The 19632-nt window shown below is 47.3% G+C and overlaps 1 protein-coding gene across 1 annotated transcript; it reads right to left on the reverse strand.

Annotated features, from left to right (window-relative positions):
• Nucleotides 1-17022: 17022 nt before the first annotated feature.
• LOC123061917 (50S ribosomal protein L13) lies at nucleotides 17023-19280 on the reverse strand. The gene is made up of 4 exons (XM_044485202.1): nucleotides 18972-19280; nucleotides 18210-18395; nucleotides 17736-17906; nucleotides 17023-17358 (listed from the first exon to the last, which is right to left on the reverse strand). The coding sequence occupies exons 1-4, from the start codon at nucleotides 19185-19187 to the stop codon at nucleotides 17242-17244; spliced, it is 690 nt and encodes a 229-aa protein (XP_044341137.1). The 5' UTR covers nucleotides 19188-19280; the 3' UTR covers nucleotides 17023-17241.
• Between the last annotated feature and the right edge of the window lie 352 nt (nucleotides 19281-19632).

Genomic DNA, 19632 nt, shown 5'->3' on the forward strand with positions numbered 1-19632 from the left:
CTTCAGATCAAGTTACTACCGAACCTCGTAGGTAAACCAGAGTGAGATCCGCACTAGAGTGGTACGGTAATCCTGTTCTGGAGGTCATGTTACTTGACCATGACGAACCTACAAACTATGAGGAAGCGATGATGAGCCCAGATTCCGCAAAATGGTTTAAAGCCATGAAATCTGAGATGGGATCCATGTATGAGAACAAAGTATGGACTTTGATTGACTTGCCCAATGATTGGCAAGCCATTGAGAATAAATGGATCTACAAGAGGAAGACGGACGCTGATAGTAGTGTTACTATCTACAAAGCTAGAATTGTCGCAAAAAGGTTTTTGACAAGTTCAAGGTGTTGACTACGATGAGAGTTTCTCACTCGTATCTATGCTTAAGTATGTCCGAATCATGTTAGCAATTGCCGCATTTTATGAAATCTGGCAAATGGAGAAACAAAACTGCATTCCTTAATGGATTTATTAAAGAAGAGTTGTATATGATGCAACTAGAAAGTTTTGTCAATCCTAAAGGTACTAACAAAATATGCAAGCTCCAGCGATCCATCTATGGACTGGTGCAAGCATCTCGGAGTTGGAATATACGCTTTGATAAGTTGATCAAAGCATATAGTTTTATACAGACTTGTGGTGAAGCCTGTATTTACAAGAAAGTGAGTGGGAGCACTACAACATTTCTGATAAGGATATGTGAATGACATATTGTTGATCGAAAATAATGTAGAATTATTCTGCAAAGCATAAAGGAGTGTTTGAAAGGAGTTTTTCAAAGAAAGACCTCGGTGAAGCTGCTTACATATTGAGCATCAAGATCTATAGAGATAGATCAAGATGCTTGATAAGTTTTTTCAATGAGTACATACCTTGATAAGATTTTGAAGTAGTTCAAAATGGAACAGTCAAAGAAAGAGTTCTTGCCTATGTTACAAGGTGTGAAATTGAGTAAGACTCAAAGCCCGACCACGGCGGAAGATAGAAAGAGAATGAAAGTCATTCCCTATGCCTCAGCCATAGGTTCTATAAAGTATGCCATGCAATGTACCAGATCTATTGTATACCCTACACTGATTTTGGCAAGGGAGTACAATAGTGATCTAGGAGTAGATCACTAGACATCGGTCAAAATTATCCTTAGTGGAATAAGGATATGTTTCTCGATTATGGAGGTGACAAAAGGTTCGTCGTAAAAGGATTATGTCGATACAAGTTTTTGGCACTGATCCGAATGACTCTAAGTCTTCATCTGGATACATATTGAAAGTGGGAGCAATTAGCTAAAGTATCTCCGTGCAGAGCATTGTAGACATAGAAATTTGCAAAATACATACGGATCTGAATTTTGGCAGACTCGTTGACTAATCTTCTCTCACAAGCAAAACATGATCACACCTTAGTACTCTTTGGGTGTTAATCACATATAGATGTGAACTAGATTACTGACTCTAGTAAACCCTTTGAGTGTTGGTCACATGACGATGTGAACTATGGGTGTTAATCACATGGTGATGTGAACTATTGATGTTAAATCACATGGCGATGTGATCTAGATTATTGACTCTAGTGCAAGTGGGAGACTGAAGGAAATATGCCCTAGAGGCAATAATAAAGTTATTATTTATTTCCTTATTTCATGATAAATGTTTATTATTCATGCTAGAATTGTATTAACCGGAAACATAATACATGTGTGAATACACAGACAAACAAAGTGTCACTAGTATGCCTCTACTTGACTAGCTCGTTAATTAAAGATGGTTATGTTTCCTAACCATAGACATGTGTTGTCATTTGATTAACGGGATCACATCATTAGGAGAATGATCTGATTGACATGACCCATTCCATTAGCTTAGCACCCAATCGTTTAGTATGTTGTTATTGCTTTCTTCATGACTTATACATGTTCCTATGACTATGAGATTATGCAACTCCCGTTTGCCGGAGGAACACTTTGTGTGCTACCAAACATCACAACGTAACTGGGTGATTATAAAGGAGCTCTACAGGTGTCTCCAAAGGTACATGTTGGGTTGGCGTATTTCAAGATTAGGATTTGTCACTCCGATTGTCGGAGAGGTATCTCTGGGCCCTATCGGTAATGCACATCACTCAATCCTTGCAAGCATTGCAACTAATGAGTTAGTTGCAGGATGATGTATTACGGAACGAGTAAAGAGACTTGCCGGTAACGAGATTGAACTAGGTATTGAGATACCGACGATCGAATCTTGGGCAAGTAACATATCGATGACAAAGTGAACAACGTATGTTGTTATGCAGTCTCACTGATAAAGATCTTTGTAGAATATGTGGGAGCCAATATGAGCATCCAGGTTCCGCTATTGGTTATTGACCGGAGACATGTCTCGGTCATGTCTACATTGTTCTCGAACCCGTAAGGTCCTCACGCTTAAGGTTTCGATGACAGTTTTTATTATGAGTATATGAGTTTTGATGTACCGAAGGAGTTCGGAGTCCCGGATGAGATCGGGGACATGACGAGGAGTCTCGAAATGGTCGAGACGTAAAGATTGATATATTGGACGACTATATTTGGACATCGGAAAGGTTCCGAGTGATTCGGGTATTTTTTTGAGTGCCGGAGAGTTACGGAAATATGTATTGGGCCTTATTGGGCCATACGGGAAAGAAGGAAAAGGGCCTCAAGGGTGGCCGCACCCCTCCCCTTGGTCTGGTCCGAATTGGACTAGGGAAGAGGGGCGCCCCTTCCTTCCTTCTCCTTTTCCCTTCCTCTTTTCCTATTCCATATGGGCGGTGGAATCCTACTAGGACTAGGGAGTCCTAGTAGGACTCCACACTTGGCGCGCCCCCTCCAAGGGCCGGCCTCCTCCCCCTTGCTCCTTTATATACGGGGGCAGGGGGGCACCTCTAGACACACAAGTTGATCTCCAAGATCGTTCTCTTAGCCGTGTGCGGTGCCCCCTTCCACCATAGTCCTCGATAATATTGTAGTGGTGCTTAGGCGAAGCCCTGCGACAGTAGAACATCAAGATCATCACCACGCCGTCGTGCTGACGGAACTCTTCCCCGACACTTTGCTGGATCGGAGTCCGGGGATCGTCATCGAGCTGAAGTGTGCTAGAACTCGGAGATGCCGTAGTTTCGGTGCTTGATCGATCGGGCCGTGAAGACGTACGACTACATCAACCGCGTTGTCATAACGCTTCCGCTGTCGGTCTACGAGGGTACGTAGATTACACTCTCCCCTCTCGTTGCTATGCATCACCATGATCTTGCGTGTGCGTAGGAATTTTTTTGAAATTACTACGTTCCCCAACACAGATCGACTGGGATATCTCCCTCAGAGTTGCATCTCAAAGAATATTCCAAGTGAAGAATAAGTTCCGCTCGAAGGCGAATGCAAGCACATGCAGAAGATAAACCAAGATCGGATAAAATCTCAAAAGTTTCAGGATGAAGATAAAAGTACTCGGGCATCAGGACCGAAGGAGTTTAACGGTTACAAAAACCACTCGGCATTCCGAGGCAAATTTAAAGCAAGTTTAAGTATCAAGTTTGTTCACTCGGCAGGAGGAGGACTCGCAGGCTCGACGAACTCGTCCAAATCAATCCTGTCAGCGATCCGAGTGGCAGCAACAATGAAAGTCTCCATGAAGGACTGGAGGTCATGCCTTTTTGTGTTGGCGACCTTGATCGCCGTCAGCTTCTCTTCTCGAGCTTCTTTGTAGTGGACCCTGACCAGTGACAGAGCCACGTCAGCACCGCATCGAGCAGAGGACTTCTTCCATTCCTGCACTCAACCAGGGACCTCATTGAGTCGAGCCATCAAAGACTCGAGATCACTCTGAAGCATTGCCCTAGGCCAGAGTGATCCATCAATGCGCGACACCGCCACCTTCAGACGGGCAAGATAACTTGTAACACTGGCGACGCGGGATTCCAGTCGAAGCACATTCATGGCAGCCTCGTCGCCGACTGGAGAAAGGATAGGGTCCAAGCCCGTCTCGATCCGTCCAGTCTCCTCTTCAAAGTTTTGGCAGAATTCTGCAGAGTCAAGGAGTTAATGAGTCGACTGGTCGGGACTAACTTGCAAACAGTAAAACAGTCGGGTAAAAAGGGGTACCTTCGAGCATAAGAAAGAGTTTCTTGGCGAGAGCTTTCAGATAAGCCTCCAAATCGTTCCTCCTACGAGTCATGCTTTCTAGCTGGTCGTTCAGAGCCACTTTATCTTTTTTCAGACGAGTCGCCTCTCGATTGGATTCAGTGAGAGACGACTTCAACTTGTTGATTTCTTCCTCTAGCGCTCCGACCGAAGCCAGTTTCTGGTCAGCAAGGACAGTCTTCTCCTGAGCCTCCTTCTGCGCAGCTGCAAGGTCCAAGTCCTTTTTCTCCAGGGCCAGCCTCATTTTCTCTGCAAAATATACATTTAGATCAAACAGAAGAATGAAGAGATAACTTCAAGGATGGTCAAGATAAGCAGTCGACAGGTCGTTACCTTCCGTACCAGCGACTTCATCTTGAGCCTTCTTTAAGTTCTGCTGAGCCAACTCCAGGTCAAGGTTGAGTTGCCTCTGCTTTTCCTCAAATTCGGTGAACTTGGAGATAAGCGTACAAGATTTCTACAGTGAGTAAAAGACATATCAATCGACAAGATCAAAGATTATTTACTTCCGAATGAATAAAACTGCAAGACTACTCAGACCCCAACCGAGTGCCAGTAGTCGACTGCGGTCTCGGGGACTACACCCAGTGGGTGCACTTAGCGTGCCCCCACTAGTTTGAATTCCACTCGGCCGGTCCGCCCAGACCGAGTACAAAAAAGAAAGAAAGAATTGCTCAGACCCCAACCGACTGCCAGCAGTCGACTGCGGTCTCGGGGACTACACCCAGTGGGTGCACTTGGCGTGCCCCCACTGGTTCAGATTCCACTCGGCCGGTCCGCCCAAGCCGAGTAAAAAAGATGATAAAGCACCCAATGGGTGTACAATCTTGAAGTACAAGACAATGAAAGATTGCGCGAAGGAAACTATTCGGGTAGCATATCCTAAAAGAACAACTTCAGTCGGGAGTTAACTTACCTGGACATTGGCTCGAAGAGCCGCGCTGGCGTCATAAGCAGCCTGACTGCTTTCGTGCACCGCCTTCACCCGCTCCATCATTATGCTAGCCTGACGAATGGCCTCCGCAACGGCATCCGACTGGCTTTCTGGAACATGATGAGTGGCAAAGAAAGGGACGGATGGTCCAGACGTAGTGGCTTGGAGATCCGAGGCATGAAGTTGGATGGTCGAAACAAGCTCTGGTGCAGTCGACGATGCGGGGCGCGCACTTGACACTGGGTCAGCAAAGGTTACAAAAATCTTACTCGCATCTTCGAGCTGTTGAACTACACGCTCCGCCGGCGGCTCCGACTGGGATGTCTTGCTAGCTATTGCCTTCTTCTTCCTGGGCCTAGGCGGCACGTCCTCGTCATCATCCGGAAGCTCAATGACATTGGGAGGGGCTGCAAAGAAATCAGCTGACCCTAGATGAGTCACCAGAATTTAATCGACCATACAATCGAGAACAAGATCACGAGAATTGTACCCAGGTTGGAGGTGACTGCATCTTCCATGTCCTCGTCTTCATACTGGCGAGTGGGAGTCCCAGAGGTGGCATCTCTACAAATTTCAATATTCAGTCGGTCACGTTTGTTACACTGAGTCAACCAAAGAATCAGGTCAGACTATTACCCAGAGATAGTAGGAATGACCATTTTGATCTTGGGCAAAGCCTTCAGAGGTTTGGATGATGCAGCCTTCAGTGGTTTTGGAGCTGGAGGAGGTGCAACTTTTGATTGCTTCGGTGTCTTCTCAGTCGGCACTGGAGAGGATGTCCGATGACGCTTTGAAGACTGCCCAGTCGGTGCGGCCACCGTGGCATGGAGGCTTTCCGGGTCGTGAGTGTGCTTGGACCTTTTTTCTCTGCGAGGAGGCGAGTCGACCTCTTCTTAGTCACTCGGGTCGCCGCTCTCCTCACCATCCTCCTCGCCCGAGTGCCACTCGCCGCTATCGCCTCCACTCGGCTCCTCCTCTGAGTCCTGCTCCTGCTCTCCGTTGGGCATTGAATACATCTCAGTAAGAGCCTGAAAGGTAACAAGCAAAGCAAAAAACAGCCAGTCGTCAACAGGCGGTTACATGATTAATCAAAAAAGTACTCGGCAATCCAGAGTCAGACCTCGTCTGGCTGGCGCGAATTGTCGAATGGAGCGACCCTCCTGGACCCCCTGGGGTTATCCTTGTTGTCTGTGATGCCTCTCAGCCACTTCTCCACCGTGCCCTCGTCGATCTCCTCCGGGTGGATCTGAGTGGAATCCGCAATGCCCGAGTACATCCACATTGGATGATCGCGAGCTTGGAGCGGTTGGATGCGTCATTTGAGGAATACCTCCAGCAGATCCATACCGGTCACGCCGTCCCGGACGAGCTGGACCACCCGCTCGACCAACACCTTCACCTGTGCTCTCTCCTCTGGGATCACTTTCAATGCGGAATGCTTCTCGACCCAAGCCATGGAAAAGGCAGGGAGCCCAGTCAACTGACCTGGAGTCAGCTGGTCTTTACAATAAAACCAGGTCGACTGCCAACCCCGGACCGACTCGGGAAGGATCATGGTTGGGAGAGTGCTTTTGTTCCTCATCTGAATCCCAAGACCCCCGTACATATGAATCACGTGTGTTTTCTTGTCACTCGGATTGGCCTTCTTGACCGACTGAGAACGGCAAGTGAAAATATGCTTGAAAAGACCCTAGTGTGGCCTACAACCTAAGAAGTTCTCGCACATGGATACATAGGCGGCAAGATATACGATGGAGTTGGGATTGAAATGGTGAAGTTGTGCTCCAAAGAAGTTCAGGAATCCCCGGAAGAAAGGATGGGGAGGCAGAGAAAATCCACGGTCAACATGAGTTGCAAGGAGAACGCACTCACCATCACGCGGATGCGGTTCGGTCTCTCATTCCGAGAGTCGTGCCGATTCATGGGGAATCATCCCCCCCCCCCCTCGACCAGATCATTGATGTCGTCTTGGCTGATCGTAGACCAGATCCAGTCGCCCTGGATCCAGCCGCGCGGCAGGCCGGATCTCGACGAGGATCTGCCCCGGCTGGACCTCTTTCCCTTCGCCTTCGTCATCGCCTTCTTTGCACGCTCCAAGGCCACCGTCTTCTCCTTCCCCATGGTCGCAGGCGAAGCTCGAACGGAGCAGCGGCACTGAGGGCGGAGGTGGAGATGGCAGAGAAAGCAGAAGAGAAAGGAAGAAAATGGAGGAACGTTGTGCATGAAATCCAATCTGGCACCTTATATGGGACCCCCGAGTGGCTGACATGTGGGGCCAGGCGATCCAATCAAATCCCGCAACAATCGCGGGCGAGGCACGTGGCAAAAAAGGTGGCGCGGTGATCGAGGCGGCCTCGCCTCGTCCCATCCGGTTACTGCGGACTCCTCCGTCTCGCGCGCTTCCCCAAATACAAAATCCCACGATATCTGCGCACAGCAAGGCAACCTGTCAGGCGAAGGATCGTTTCCATATCGACACTCAGAGAATTGCAGCAAAAGTTCACTCGGCAGAAACCAAGAATGGATCAAGGCGACTGAGAAGAAGTTAGGATCATCATAATTGTTCGGTTGATCGCAAATAAGATGCTGCCGAAGCATGGAAATTGGATCAAAAGAATTCTTAACTCCTTCCCACTCAAGCCCCGAACCATTCGGGGGCTAATGATGAAGCTATGTACCTAGGGTAGGGTCACAGGTCTGACCTAGACGCCCTCCCCAAGGTCACCGCCCTAAAGCCAGAAGCATTCGAAGGGTATCATCATCCACTCGACTAAAGACATTCCACTCGGAAGAATCTATGACACTCGACCGTCACAGAAGCTACTCGACGTACAGAAGATCTAAAGCCACTCTGCACAAACAACGGTTGAGTGTTTACTCATAGACTTAATTGTCATTTATATCACTTAATTGCTAGCGTTACCAGTAACGTTCCACTCTTAATGTACATTGAAACCTGTGTAACGGAGGGGAGCTGGGGTCCTCGCGCACTCTATATAAGCCACCCCCTCCTCTGGGACAAGGTTCGCATCTTTTGTAAACTCACACACGCATACAATCCAGTCGACTGCCTCTGGGCACCGAGACGTAGGGTTGTTACTTACTCCGCAAAGGGCCTGAACTCGTAAACTCGTGTGTACAACTACTCCATAGCTAGGATCTTGCCTCTTCATACCTACCCCCATTCTACTGTCAGTCTTAGATCCACGACAGGCCAGGCACGGGCCTCGCGGGCCGGCGGCAGTCGCCATGTGGCGGGTGCCGGTTGGCTGCGGGCGGCGCCAAGGATGCGTCCGGTCTGATCCGGACGTGTCCGGTGGCGGAGAGGAAGCGGGGCTAGGGTTTGTCTGCGCGAAAAATTGGGGAGGGGCACCTATTTATAGGTAGGAGGAGGTAGGAGTGTCCAAATGGAGTGTAGTTTTCGCCCACACGATCGTGATCCGACGACGGAGGACATGAGGGTGGTTTGGATTGGTTATTGGGCCATTTTGGAGGGGCGTTGGGCTGCAACACACAAGAGGCTTTCCCGGTTACCCGGTTAACCGTTGGAGTATCAAACGGACTCCAAATGGCACGAAATTTGACAGGCGGTCTACCGGTGGTATACCAAGGCCACTTGGAAAATCTCGGTCCATTCCGAGAACGTTTAACACCCGATCACGAAAAGAGACAAAAGGGGTACGCCAGTGCGCGTGGGAGTGTCAGATTGCGAAACGGACAACGGGGAAAATGCTCGGATGCATGAGACGAACACGTATGCAAATGAGATGCACATGATGACATGATATGAAATGCATGACATGAACAAAATTCAAAAAGAAGACAAAAACCCAACCACGAAGGGAATCTCATAACTTAGAGCCAAAAAAGGCAAGAGTTGGAGTTACAAATATGGCAAGTTACATCCGGGGTGTTACAATTATTTTCATGAGCCACAAGCATACAATTTTTATTACTCCCCACATAAGGAAATTTCTTCTCATGAATAGTAGTGGGAGAAAACTCAACAAAATAACTATCATGTGAGGCATAATCCAACTAAAAGTTAAAATCATGATGACAAGTTTCATGGATATCATTATTCTTTAAAGCATATATGTTATCACAATAATCATCATAGATAGCAACTTTGTTCTCATAATCAATGGAACCTCTTCCAAAATAGTGGAATCATTACTAAATAAAGTCATGACCTCTCCAAATCCACTTTTATAATTATCACAATAAGATTCAACATCCTCCAAAATAGTGGGATCATTACTTCCTAAAGTTGACACTCTTCCAAACCCACTTTCATCAATATAATCATCATAAATAGGAGGCATGCTATCATCAAAATAAATTTGCTCATCAAAACTTGGGGGACAAAAAATATCATCTTCATCAAACATAGCATCCCCAAGCTTGTGTCTTTGCATATCATTAGCATCATGGATATTCAAAGAATTCATACTAACAACATTGCAATCATGCTCATCATCCAAAGATTTAGTGCCAAACATTCTAATGCATTCTTCTTCTAACACTTTGGCACAATTATCGGAATCCTTATTTTCATGAAAGACATTAAAAAGATGAAGCATATGAGGTATCCTCAATTCCATTTTTTAATTTTCTTTTATAAACTAAACTAATGATAAAACAAGAAACAAAAAAGATTCGATTACAAGATCTAAAGATATAGCTTCAAGCGGTAACCTCCCCGACAATGGCGCCAGAAAAGAGCTTGATGTCTACTACACAAACTTCTTCTTGTAGACATTGTTGGGCAACCAAGTGCAGAGGTTTGTAGGACAGTAGCAAATTTCCCTCAAGTGGATGACCTAAGGTTTATCAATCCGTGGGAGGCGTAGGATGAAGATGGTCTCTCTCAAGCAACCCTGCAACCAAATAAGAAAGAGTCTCGTGTGTCCCCAACAAACCCAATACAATGGTAAATTGTATAGGTGCACTAATTCGGCGAAGAGATGGTGATACAAGTGCAATATGGATAGTAGATAATGGTTTTTGTAATCTGAAAATCTAAAAACAGCAAGGTAACTAATGATAAAAGTGAGCACAAACGGTATTGCAATGCGTTGAAACAAGGCTTAGGGTTCATACTTTCACTAGTGCAAGTCCTCTAAAAAATAATAACATAATTGGATCATATAACTATCCCTCAACATGCAACAAAGAGTCACTCCAAAGTCACTAATAGCGGAGAACAAACGAAGAGATTATGGTAGGGTACGAAACCATCTCAAAGTTATCCTTTCTGATCGATCTATTCAAGAGTCCATAGTAAAATAACATGAAGCTATTCTTTCCGTTCAATCTATCACAGAGATCATACTAGAATAACACCTTAAGACACAAATCAGCCAAAACCCTAATGTCACCTAGATACTCCAATGTCACTTCAAGATTTTGTGGGTATGATTATACGATATGCATCACACAATCTCAGATTCATCTATTCAACCAACACAAAGAACCTCAAAGAGTGCCCCAAAGTTTCTACCGGAGAGTCAAGACGAAAACGTGTTCCAACCCCTATGCATAAGTTCACGAGGTCACGGAACTCACAAGTTGATCACCAAAACATACATCAAGTGGATCACATGATATCCCATTGTCACCACAGATAATCACGTGCAAGACATACATCAAGTGTTCTCAAATCCTTAAAGACTCAATCCGATAAGACAACTTCAAAGGGAAAACTCAATCCATTACAAGAGAGTAGAGGGGGAGAAACATCATAAGATCCAAATATAATAGCAAAGCTCGCGGTACATCATGATCGTATCACCTCAAGAACACGAGAGAGAGAGAGAGAGAGAGAGAGATCAAACACATAGCTACTGGAGCACCGGGATGATGAAGATGGCCACCGGAGAGGGATTCCCCCTCTCCGGCGGGGTGGCGGAACGGGTCTAGATTGGTTTTCGGTGGCTATGGAGGTTCTGGCGGCGGAACTCCCGATCTATTCTGCTCCCCGATGTTTTTAGGGTATATATATATATATATATATATATATATATATATATATATATAGGCGAAAGAAGTCGGTCAGGGGAGCCACGAGGGGCCCACGAGGGTGGGGGGCGCGCCCAAGGGGCAGGCGCGCCTCCCTGCCGCGTGGCCACCTTGAAGCTTCCTTGACTTCAACTCCAAGTCTCCTGGATCACGTTCGTTCCAAAAATCACGCTCCCGAAGGTTTCATTCCGTCTGGACTCCGTTTGATATTCCTTTTCTGCGAAACACTGAAACAAGGGGAAAATAGAAATTGGCACTGGGCTCTGGGTTAATAGGTTAGTCCCAAAAATAATATAAAAGTGCATAATAAAGCCCATAAACATCCAAACAGATAATATAAGAGCATGGAACAATCAAAAAATATAGATACGTTGGAGACGTATCATCTCCCTCTACCTCCCCTGGTCCGATCCGACGAGGGTCGTGACAACTTGGTACAGAGACTCGTACGATCCGCCACCGCGCCTCACTCCCTCGATCTGATTGTAAAATCCATCGCGAAAGGTGTTGGGTTGCTCTGGCGATCCGATGCCAAATCATGAGCGGGGTAGGCTTGATTTGGGGCGGCCACGACGACGCCGTCGTCGACTCCATCGGCCCAGACCAAGTTCATGCTCCAAGCCATGGAGGGGGTACATAAAACCTTGGAGGAATTACTCGCAAAATTTTCATCGCTCTCGACCGAGGTGCGACAACTTAGCACTCAGGTGGCTGATTTCAGCGAGGGATTGGATGCGGTCAAGCGAAGACAGGCAACAGACGCGACGACACGGGCGGCTCCTTCGTCCTCCACCGTGCATCCAGTCGCATTGTTGGTCAACAAGGGACCCCAACTCCTCAATGTTCCATATCGCCCACCGCTCGTTCCTGTTCGTCGCGATGAGCACCAGGAACATCAAGTCTCGCCACCGCAGTCACGGCACCCCAATTATCGTCACAAGCCGCCGAAGCATGACTTCCCTCGGTTCGGTGGTGATGCCACGCGCCTCTGTTTTGACCTCTGCCACACCTATTTTGAGTTGTATCAGACACCGCCGGAGCATTGGGTCAGTACGGCCGTGCTCTACATGGATGGTCATGCATCACTCTGGTGTTAGGCGTACAAGCGTATGCATGGTCTGGGTGATTGGCTCACATTCATGGAAGTAGTTCAAGCAGAATTTGGGCAGGACGAATTCGATGCTCTGCTGCATCGCCTCCATCACCTCAGGCAGACCTCCACTGTTGCTGACTACAGATTTTCCTTCGAGGCAATTATGTACCACCTAATCGCTCTGGACCCATCCTTGAATTAGAAGTTCTTTGTCTCAGAGTTTATCATCGGTCTACGGGATGAGGTCCGCACAGGAGTGCGCCAGCATGCGCCGACAAGCGTTTCCAGAGCAGCAGCACTTGCCCGGTTTCAGGAGGAAGAATCTGAACATTGCAAGTCACGGGGTCGTCCACCAGTATATACTCGCGCCATCCCTCCACCACTGGTGCCCGCAGTGGCTCCTGGACCAGTACAACCCCACATCGATGGTGCTAAGTGAGGCCCGTATGATTTTGGCCGTGAACGACAACTGTGGAAATTCAGGCGAGCCAATGGCCTGTGTTTTAAGTGCGACGATAAGTATTCCCGGGAACACAAGTGTAACAAGGTGGGTCAGCTTCTGACCATTGAGGTGGGCGATCATGGTGAGCTTCTATCGGATGATGTCATACGTGCTCTTGAGCTGCTGGATGAAAATACAGAAGAAGAAACAATTTGCTGTCAAATTTCCGTGCATGCCGTAGCAGGAACAGAGTCGTCGGGCATAATGAGGTTAAGACATTAGTTGGCAATCAGGTAATGTTGTTGCTGGTGGATTCGGGCAATACCCACACGTTCATCAATTCAGCGTTTGCAGAGCGTGCCGGTAGTAAAATTCAGAATGTCAATCCTGTCATAGTGAGGGTAGCTAGCGGAGAAATCCTGCAGTCCAAGCAACAAGTATCTCAATTACAGTGGTGGTGTCAGGGACACACTTTCAGCACCGATATGCGGTTGCTTGAGCTCGGCGCTTATGATGCAATTTTGGGAGTCGACTAGCTCGCTCAATTCAGTCCTATGAACTTTCATTGGGGACTCAAGACCATGGAATTCAGACACGCTCATATGAACATCCAACTGCAAGGTGTGCGTACTCTGACAGAGCCGACATTGATAGAGATACATGCCGAGCAGTTGACTAAGTGGATTCAAGGAAATGAAGTGTGGGCATTGTCGGTATTGCATCCTGAGCACAAACCAGAGTTATCTGAAGATCACACACCCCCACAGTTGCAAGCTCTCTTGGATGAATATGCTGACATTTTTCATGAACCAACCACATTACCACCACACCGTGAGTTCGATCACGCTATTCATCTCAAGCCCGGCTGCTCTCCACCCAATGTCCGACCGTACCGTTACTCGCCACTCCAGAAGGACGAAATAGAGCGTCAGGTTGCAGAGATGCTAAAAGCTGGCCTCATCACTACGAGCATCAGTCCCTTTGCTGCACCTGTTTTTCTCGTGAAGAAGAAAGACGGTACCTGGCGTTTCTGTATAGATTATCGCCGGCTCAATGACATTACCATCAGGAACAAGTTCCCATTGCTTGTCATTGATGAGCTCCTTGACGAACCGTCTGGCGCAAGTATTTCTCCAAGATTGATCTACGGGCAGGCTACCATCAAATACGGATGCGCCCAGAAGATGAACCAAAAACAGCATTCAAAACTCACCACGGCCACTTCTAATTTCGTGTGATGCCCTTCGGGATGACGAATGGCCCACCCACTTTCCAGTCTCTATTGGAAAAGGCAGCGCCTAGGAGGCGCTAGGCAATGGCCAAACGCCTCGCCTAGGGCATAAATGGAGGTCTAGGCAGGGCAAGGAAGGAATTGCCTACCCAAGCAAGAAATCATGCCACATACTACACTAATATGCCAAACAGTTTATATTCCAATGTTAGTAGATGGTAAGTAACTTATTTATATGCCCTAAACTAATATCAACACCCATATAATAATCACAAATACACTACGAATAAAAACTATATTACCGCCTAGGCCACGCCTAGGGCGCTTAGGCACCAGCTAGGCACTAGGCGAAGGCCAACCGTATCGCTTACGCCTACCGCTTTTTCCATCCTTTTCCAGTGCTTGATGAATTCTGTCCTTGCACCAGGAACACGCAAGTATGTCATCATTTTCCTGGATAACATCTTCACTTACAGTCAATCACTTAACGAGCATCTACTGCACCTACGAGAAGTGTTTGCTTTGTTGCATCACCATCAACTCTATGCGAAGTTATCCAAGTGCTCATTCGCTCAAACATCAATCAATTATTTGGGTCATGTAATATCAGCGAAGGGGGTGGCCACTGAAACAGATAAGACTGATGCTATTCAATACTGGCCACAACCGTCTTCGCCAACTAAATTAAGGGCTTTTCTGGGCCTCACTGGCTACTACCGTAAATTTGTCAAGAACTACAACATTATCACAAAACCACTGACATCTCTCTTGAGCAAGAAAGGTTTTGTTTGGACCGATGCAGCAACAACAACTTTTCTGGAACTGAAACATGCCATGGTCACAACACCGGTGCTCGCCCTGCCCAATTTTTCCTTGCCATTTACAGTGGAAACAGATGCATGTGACACCGGGATTGGAGCAGTATTATCTCAACAAGGCCACCCGATCGCTTTCCTCAGTCGCGCGCTCGGGGTCAACAACCTGAAACTCTCTGTCTACGAAAAGGAATTCCTTGCAGTAATGATGGCCATTGATCGCTGGCGCCCCTACCCGCAGCGAGGCCAATTCACTATTCTGACATATCACAAAAGTCTCTGCATGCTCGGGGAACAACAACTTGGCTCGGAAGTTCAGCGCAAGGCCATGGCCAAGCTGGGAGGTCTTCAGTTTAAATTCAAATATAGACGAGGCATTGACAATAATGCGGCGGATTCTTTGTCCCGTGTCGGCCATTTGTTCACAGTGACAGCATCATCCACTTGTCAGCCTTCCTGGATACAAGAGGTTCATAATTCCTATCAAACTGATGCCAAAGCAACTGATTTACTCCAAGCATTGATTGTTCATAGTCCGGATGATCATGGTCACGAACTGGATAGGGGTATGATCAAGTACAAAGGCCGTTTATGGATTGATGACAATGCTACATTACAAACCAAATTAATCGGCGAGTTGCACTCAGCAACAGTGGGAGGTCACTCAGGGATCCGGCCTACTTATCTCAGACTGAAGAATCTGTTTTATTGGCCTGGGATGAAACTTCAGGTGGAAGAATTTGTGAAGCAGTGCGCGGTCTGTCAACACGCGAAGCATGAGCACACACATCCCTCGGGCACTCTGCAACCTTTACCAATACATGCTCGTGCTTGGAGTGACGTCACAATGGATTTCATCGAAGGTCTGCCGCGATCAGAGGGCGTGGATGTTATCCTTGTAGTGGTGGATCGTTTGACCAAATATGTGCATTTCATGGCGCTGCATCACCCTTTCACAGCTCCGCTGGTGGTTCAGTTTTCCTCGACGAAGTCGTCAAGCTGCATGGGGTGCCAGACTCAATTGTTTCTGGCCGGGATAAGATTTTCACGAGCGCATTTTGGAGGGAGTTGTTCGCGCTCGTCGGCACCAAGCTGCTATACACCACAACCTATCATCCTCAGACGGATGGGCAGAGTGAGCGTGTCAACCAGTGCCTAGAGCATTACTTACGTTGTGCTGTCCATGACACGCCGCGTTGCTGGAAGCGTTGGCTGCCCATGGCAGAATTCTGGTACAATTCCATCCATCACAGTGCTCTTGGGTGCACGCCATTCAAGGCCCTCTATGGTGTGGAACCCAATTTCGGAGCCCTTCCAAATCTGTTCACAGTCAAGACACCGGAATCCATCCTGGAACTAGCCGCCGAGCACCAACAATTTACGGACATGCTGAAAGCACACCTCCTCTGTGCCCAACAACGGATGAAGCATCACATGGACCGCAAACGTACAGAGAGGGAATTCACAGTGGGGGAGCAGGTCCTTCTGAAATTGCAGCCATATGTGCAGTCCTCCGTCGTCAGTCGGCCATGCCCAGAGCAGGTCCTTCTGAAATTGCAGCCATATGTGCAGTCCTCCGTCGTCAGTCGGCCATGCCCCAAACTTGCTTACAAGTTCTTTGGCCTCTACAAGATCATCAGTCGGGTGGGATCGACATCCTACAAGCTCGAATTGCCCCCGGAAAGCAAAATTCACCCGGTTTTCCATGTGTCGCAGCTCAAGCCGTCCACGCCGGACTACTCTCCAGTCTTTAATCAGCCGCCGGCGCCACCTGATCTCACAATTGGCAACTTGGTGTCGCAAGCCATCTTGGAGCGTCGTTTGGTCAAGCAGGGGAACACGGCGATTCTGCAGGTCTTGGTTCATTGGCGCACCTTGTCGCCGGCGAGCGCGACATGGGAGAACTACAATGTCCTGCGGCAGCGTTTTTCGGACATCGATCTCGTCGCGGGAGCTCCTTCCCAAGGAGGGGCGAATGTCACACCCTCCTCTCCTGCTGCAACCACAAACAAGACGGCGGACAGCAAGGCACCCTGGTGCGACTACGGGAGGAGAACGACAAGGGCCCACGTGCAAAGGATGAAGACTAGTCTTCAGTTAGGTGGGTGTGTATGACTAGTGGGGCCCAGGACCATCAGGGTTATATGCGTGTGTGAGGCCATAGGCCGGGCAGCTTGTATTCTGAATTCAGTCGAACTCTGTACTCTCTCTCTTGCTGAACAAGTCCCTCACCTATCCTTCGTCTACCTCGATCCCCTTCTCCTCCTTGATCTCCCTCTACCTCCCCTGGTCCGATCCGATGAGGGTCGTGACAACTACCTCAACCACTGGTCAAAATTTACACCTTCCAAAACTCAGATTTTGAATTCCATCAAATCGTACCATACGACATAATTATGACCGAAAGGAATCGAAAGCTTTTGCAGAAACATAATTAAATTACAAAAAAATTACACACCACTCTTGTGGACAGATGACATGAATGTTCGGGTCACGCTCCTAACACTGGGCAGGGAAGCACGGTTGCTGTATCTTTTTTCAATATCCAGGGGTTCTCTAGCCAGACTTCATTATTCTTTTGTCTCTGATGGGCAGTGGAACAGGTTTTTGAGCCACATGCGGGTGCTCTGATCCTTTGTACACCTTGAGGTGGGTAAATAGTCTTCTTCCCAGCTGCAAAATGGTCCAAAGGTTGAGAAGATCACAGAAAGAGTAAATTTGGCGAATTGAGAAAACTAGCACTTAACAGGAGAGTAGGCAGATTCAAAGGGTTTAGAAACACAAGATATTTTCTAGCTAACATGAGCGTTTCAGAGAACACAATCCAATACTTGTTAGCCGGGTCATCTGAGCACTTAAGTTAAGAGCAAATATTTTGGTAATTCCACATTCATGCCAATGGCAAGGTAAAACTTATTGGCAATATTTAATTAAATAAACTTATCTGCATTTCAAATTCATGGTAATACAAATAAAACTTTGGGGCACACAAAATACCTGATGCAACCAATTAGGTAAGAACTAACAGATGCCAAAAGATGATTTCTTACCCTGCCCTTAGGAAGCATGCCACGCACAGCATGTTCGATAATTCTCTCCGGAATCCTTTTCTGAAGCTGATCAAAAGTTTCTTCTTTCATTCCACCGGGCCGTCCAGAGTGCCTTTTATAGAGCTTCTGTGACCGCTTTTTACCAGAAACAGCAACCTTCTCTGCATTAACCTATGTAAAACACATAGTTCAGTATGTCAGCTCAGCAATGTACAGTAGTTTCTGTAATGAAAAGTCACATTAATATGATGATATAATCTACTCCCTCCGTCCCATAATGTAAGACATTTTTTGACACTAGTATAGTCTCAAAAAGCGTCTTATATTATGGGACGGAGGGAATAGGTTTCAAGAATCAAGATGGGTTTAGGTGCTTATTTTTTCCTCCCGCTAATGTTATGAACTTATTTGCCTTGAAGAAAACACTGTGCTACGGTATTCTGTAAACACCATACAAACTACTTCGGTACGTACCACAATAACAAAAGCCCCCATGTCCACACTTGGAGTGTATGTAGGCTCATTTTTCCCTCTCATATGCACTGCGATAGCAGATGCTAGCCTGCCAAGAATCTTGTCCTCTGCATCAACAACATACCACGTCTTCTCGGTAGTTACGTGATCTGCAGCCTTAGGGTACCATGTTGTGTTCCATATGTCCTGCGAATTAAATTGATTGATCAGATTACTACACAGAAAAGGTTACACACACACACACACACACACACACACAAGCAAGCAAGCAAGCCATGATACCAATACACCGGCAGAACATAAACAAGATAGTCATGCTGAGGTCTTAATGAGCATAAGCACTAAACAGAAACATGGGTGGCCACGATGAGCCAATGCCGCATTTGTTTACCAGATGTACGAGAACAAAACCATTTGTACCATATTAGCTTCGTTCTTGTATTAAATTCTTCTTTCATTTCCATGAATCTTCGTTCACCACGAACTATTGGCAGCTAATTTTGACAGTTTATGTATCATCATAAATAAACTTCGTGGTTTGAATTAAAACCACTACACTTATTTTGGAGCGTAGGGAGCCATGAGCATTGTATAGTGACATGTGAGTCTGTGATAGACTAATGATGCAATGGATTGATGAAACTGAAAGGAGCCATTTGAGAATTTCAAACCGAAAAATGTCATATAGCATAACTACTCCTTTCCTGAATATGAACTGCAGCACTAGGGAATAGGAGAAAGAGATAAGAGGGGGGCTCGTACGGGTCCGCAGAGCTCGTCGCCCTCGAACATGAAGCGCTGCTCGCGGGGAACGAGTGCGGAAAGAGGCTGCCGCTTCTGCTTGTCGCTCTGCTCGCACCGCACCGTGAGGCCAGCCGGGACGGCGCGGCGGGGCGCGGGCCTCGCCGCGCGGCGGTGGCGCCTATCGCCGGCGAATGCGGAGGAGAGGAGCGCGGAGGCGGAGATGGCCGTAGCCATTGCAGCGGCGGTGTCCGGACCTAGGTCGGGGGTGGGTTCACTGGAATGCCACTGGCATTTCCTTTCGGGGAGGCGAGGCGGGGAGAGTGGAAGAGGATAAGAAGGGGATAGAAGGAGAGAGGGAAGGAAAGAGGAGGAGGGATGGGCTTTGCTCATGGGCTTCCAAGGAAAACGAGTAGGCCCATGCATCCCCTCCCTCCTCAAAAAAATTGCCAGTACAACCTTACTATATTTTCCCATTGTCAACAAAGAAAAAAAAAAGCCCTAGCTGACCTTCACTAGGTTTTTGTGGCTTAGGTTGGATCTCCTGGCCTCCTGCTCGCCTTTTCGGCTTTCGGAGGTGGGGGGAACTACGGAGCAACGCTCGGGGTCTAGTTTGTTTTTCATCTACGTTTGATTCTTTTACGGCAAAGTCTCGACGTTAAAGACAATGTCATTCATGGTC

Source organism: Triticum aestivum, chromosome 3A, assembly GCF_018294505.1.
Source record: "Triticum aestivum cultivar Chinese Spring chromosome 3A, IWGSC CS RefSeq v2.1, whole genome shotgun sequence".
NCBI lineage: Eukaryota > Viridiplantae > Streptophyta > Magnoliopsida > Poales > Poaceae > Triticum > Triticum aestivum.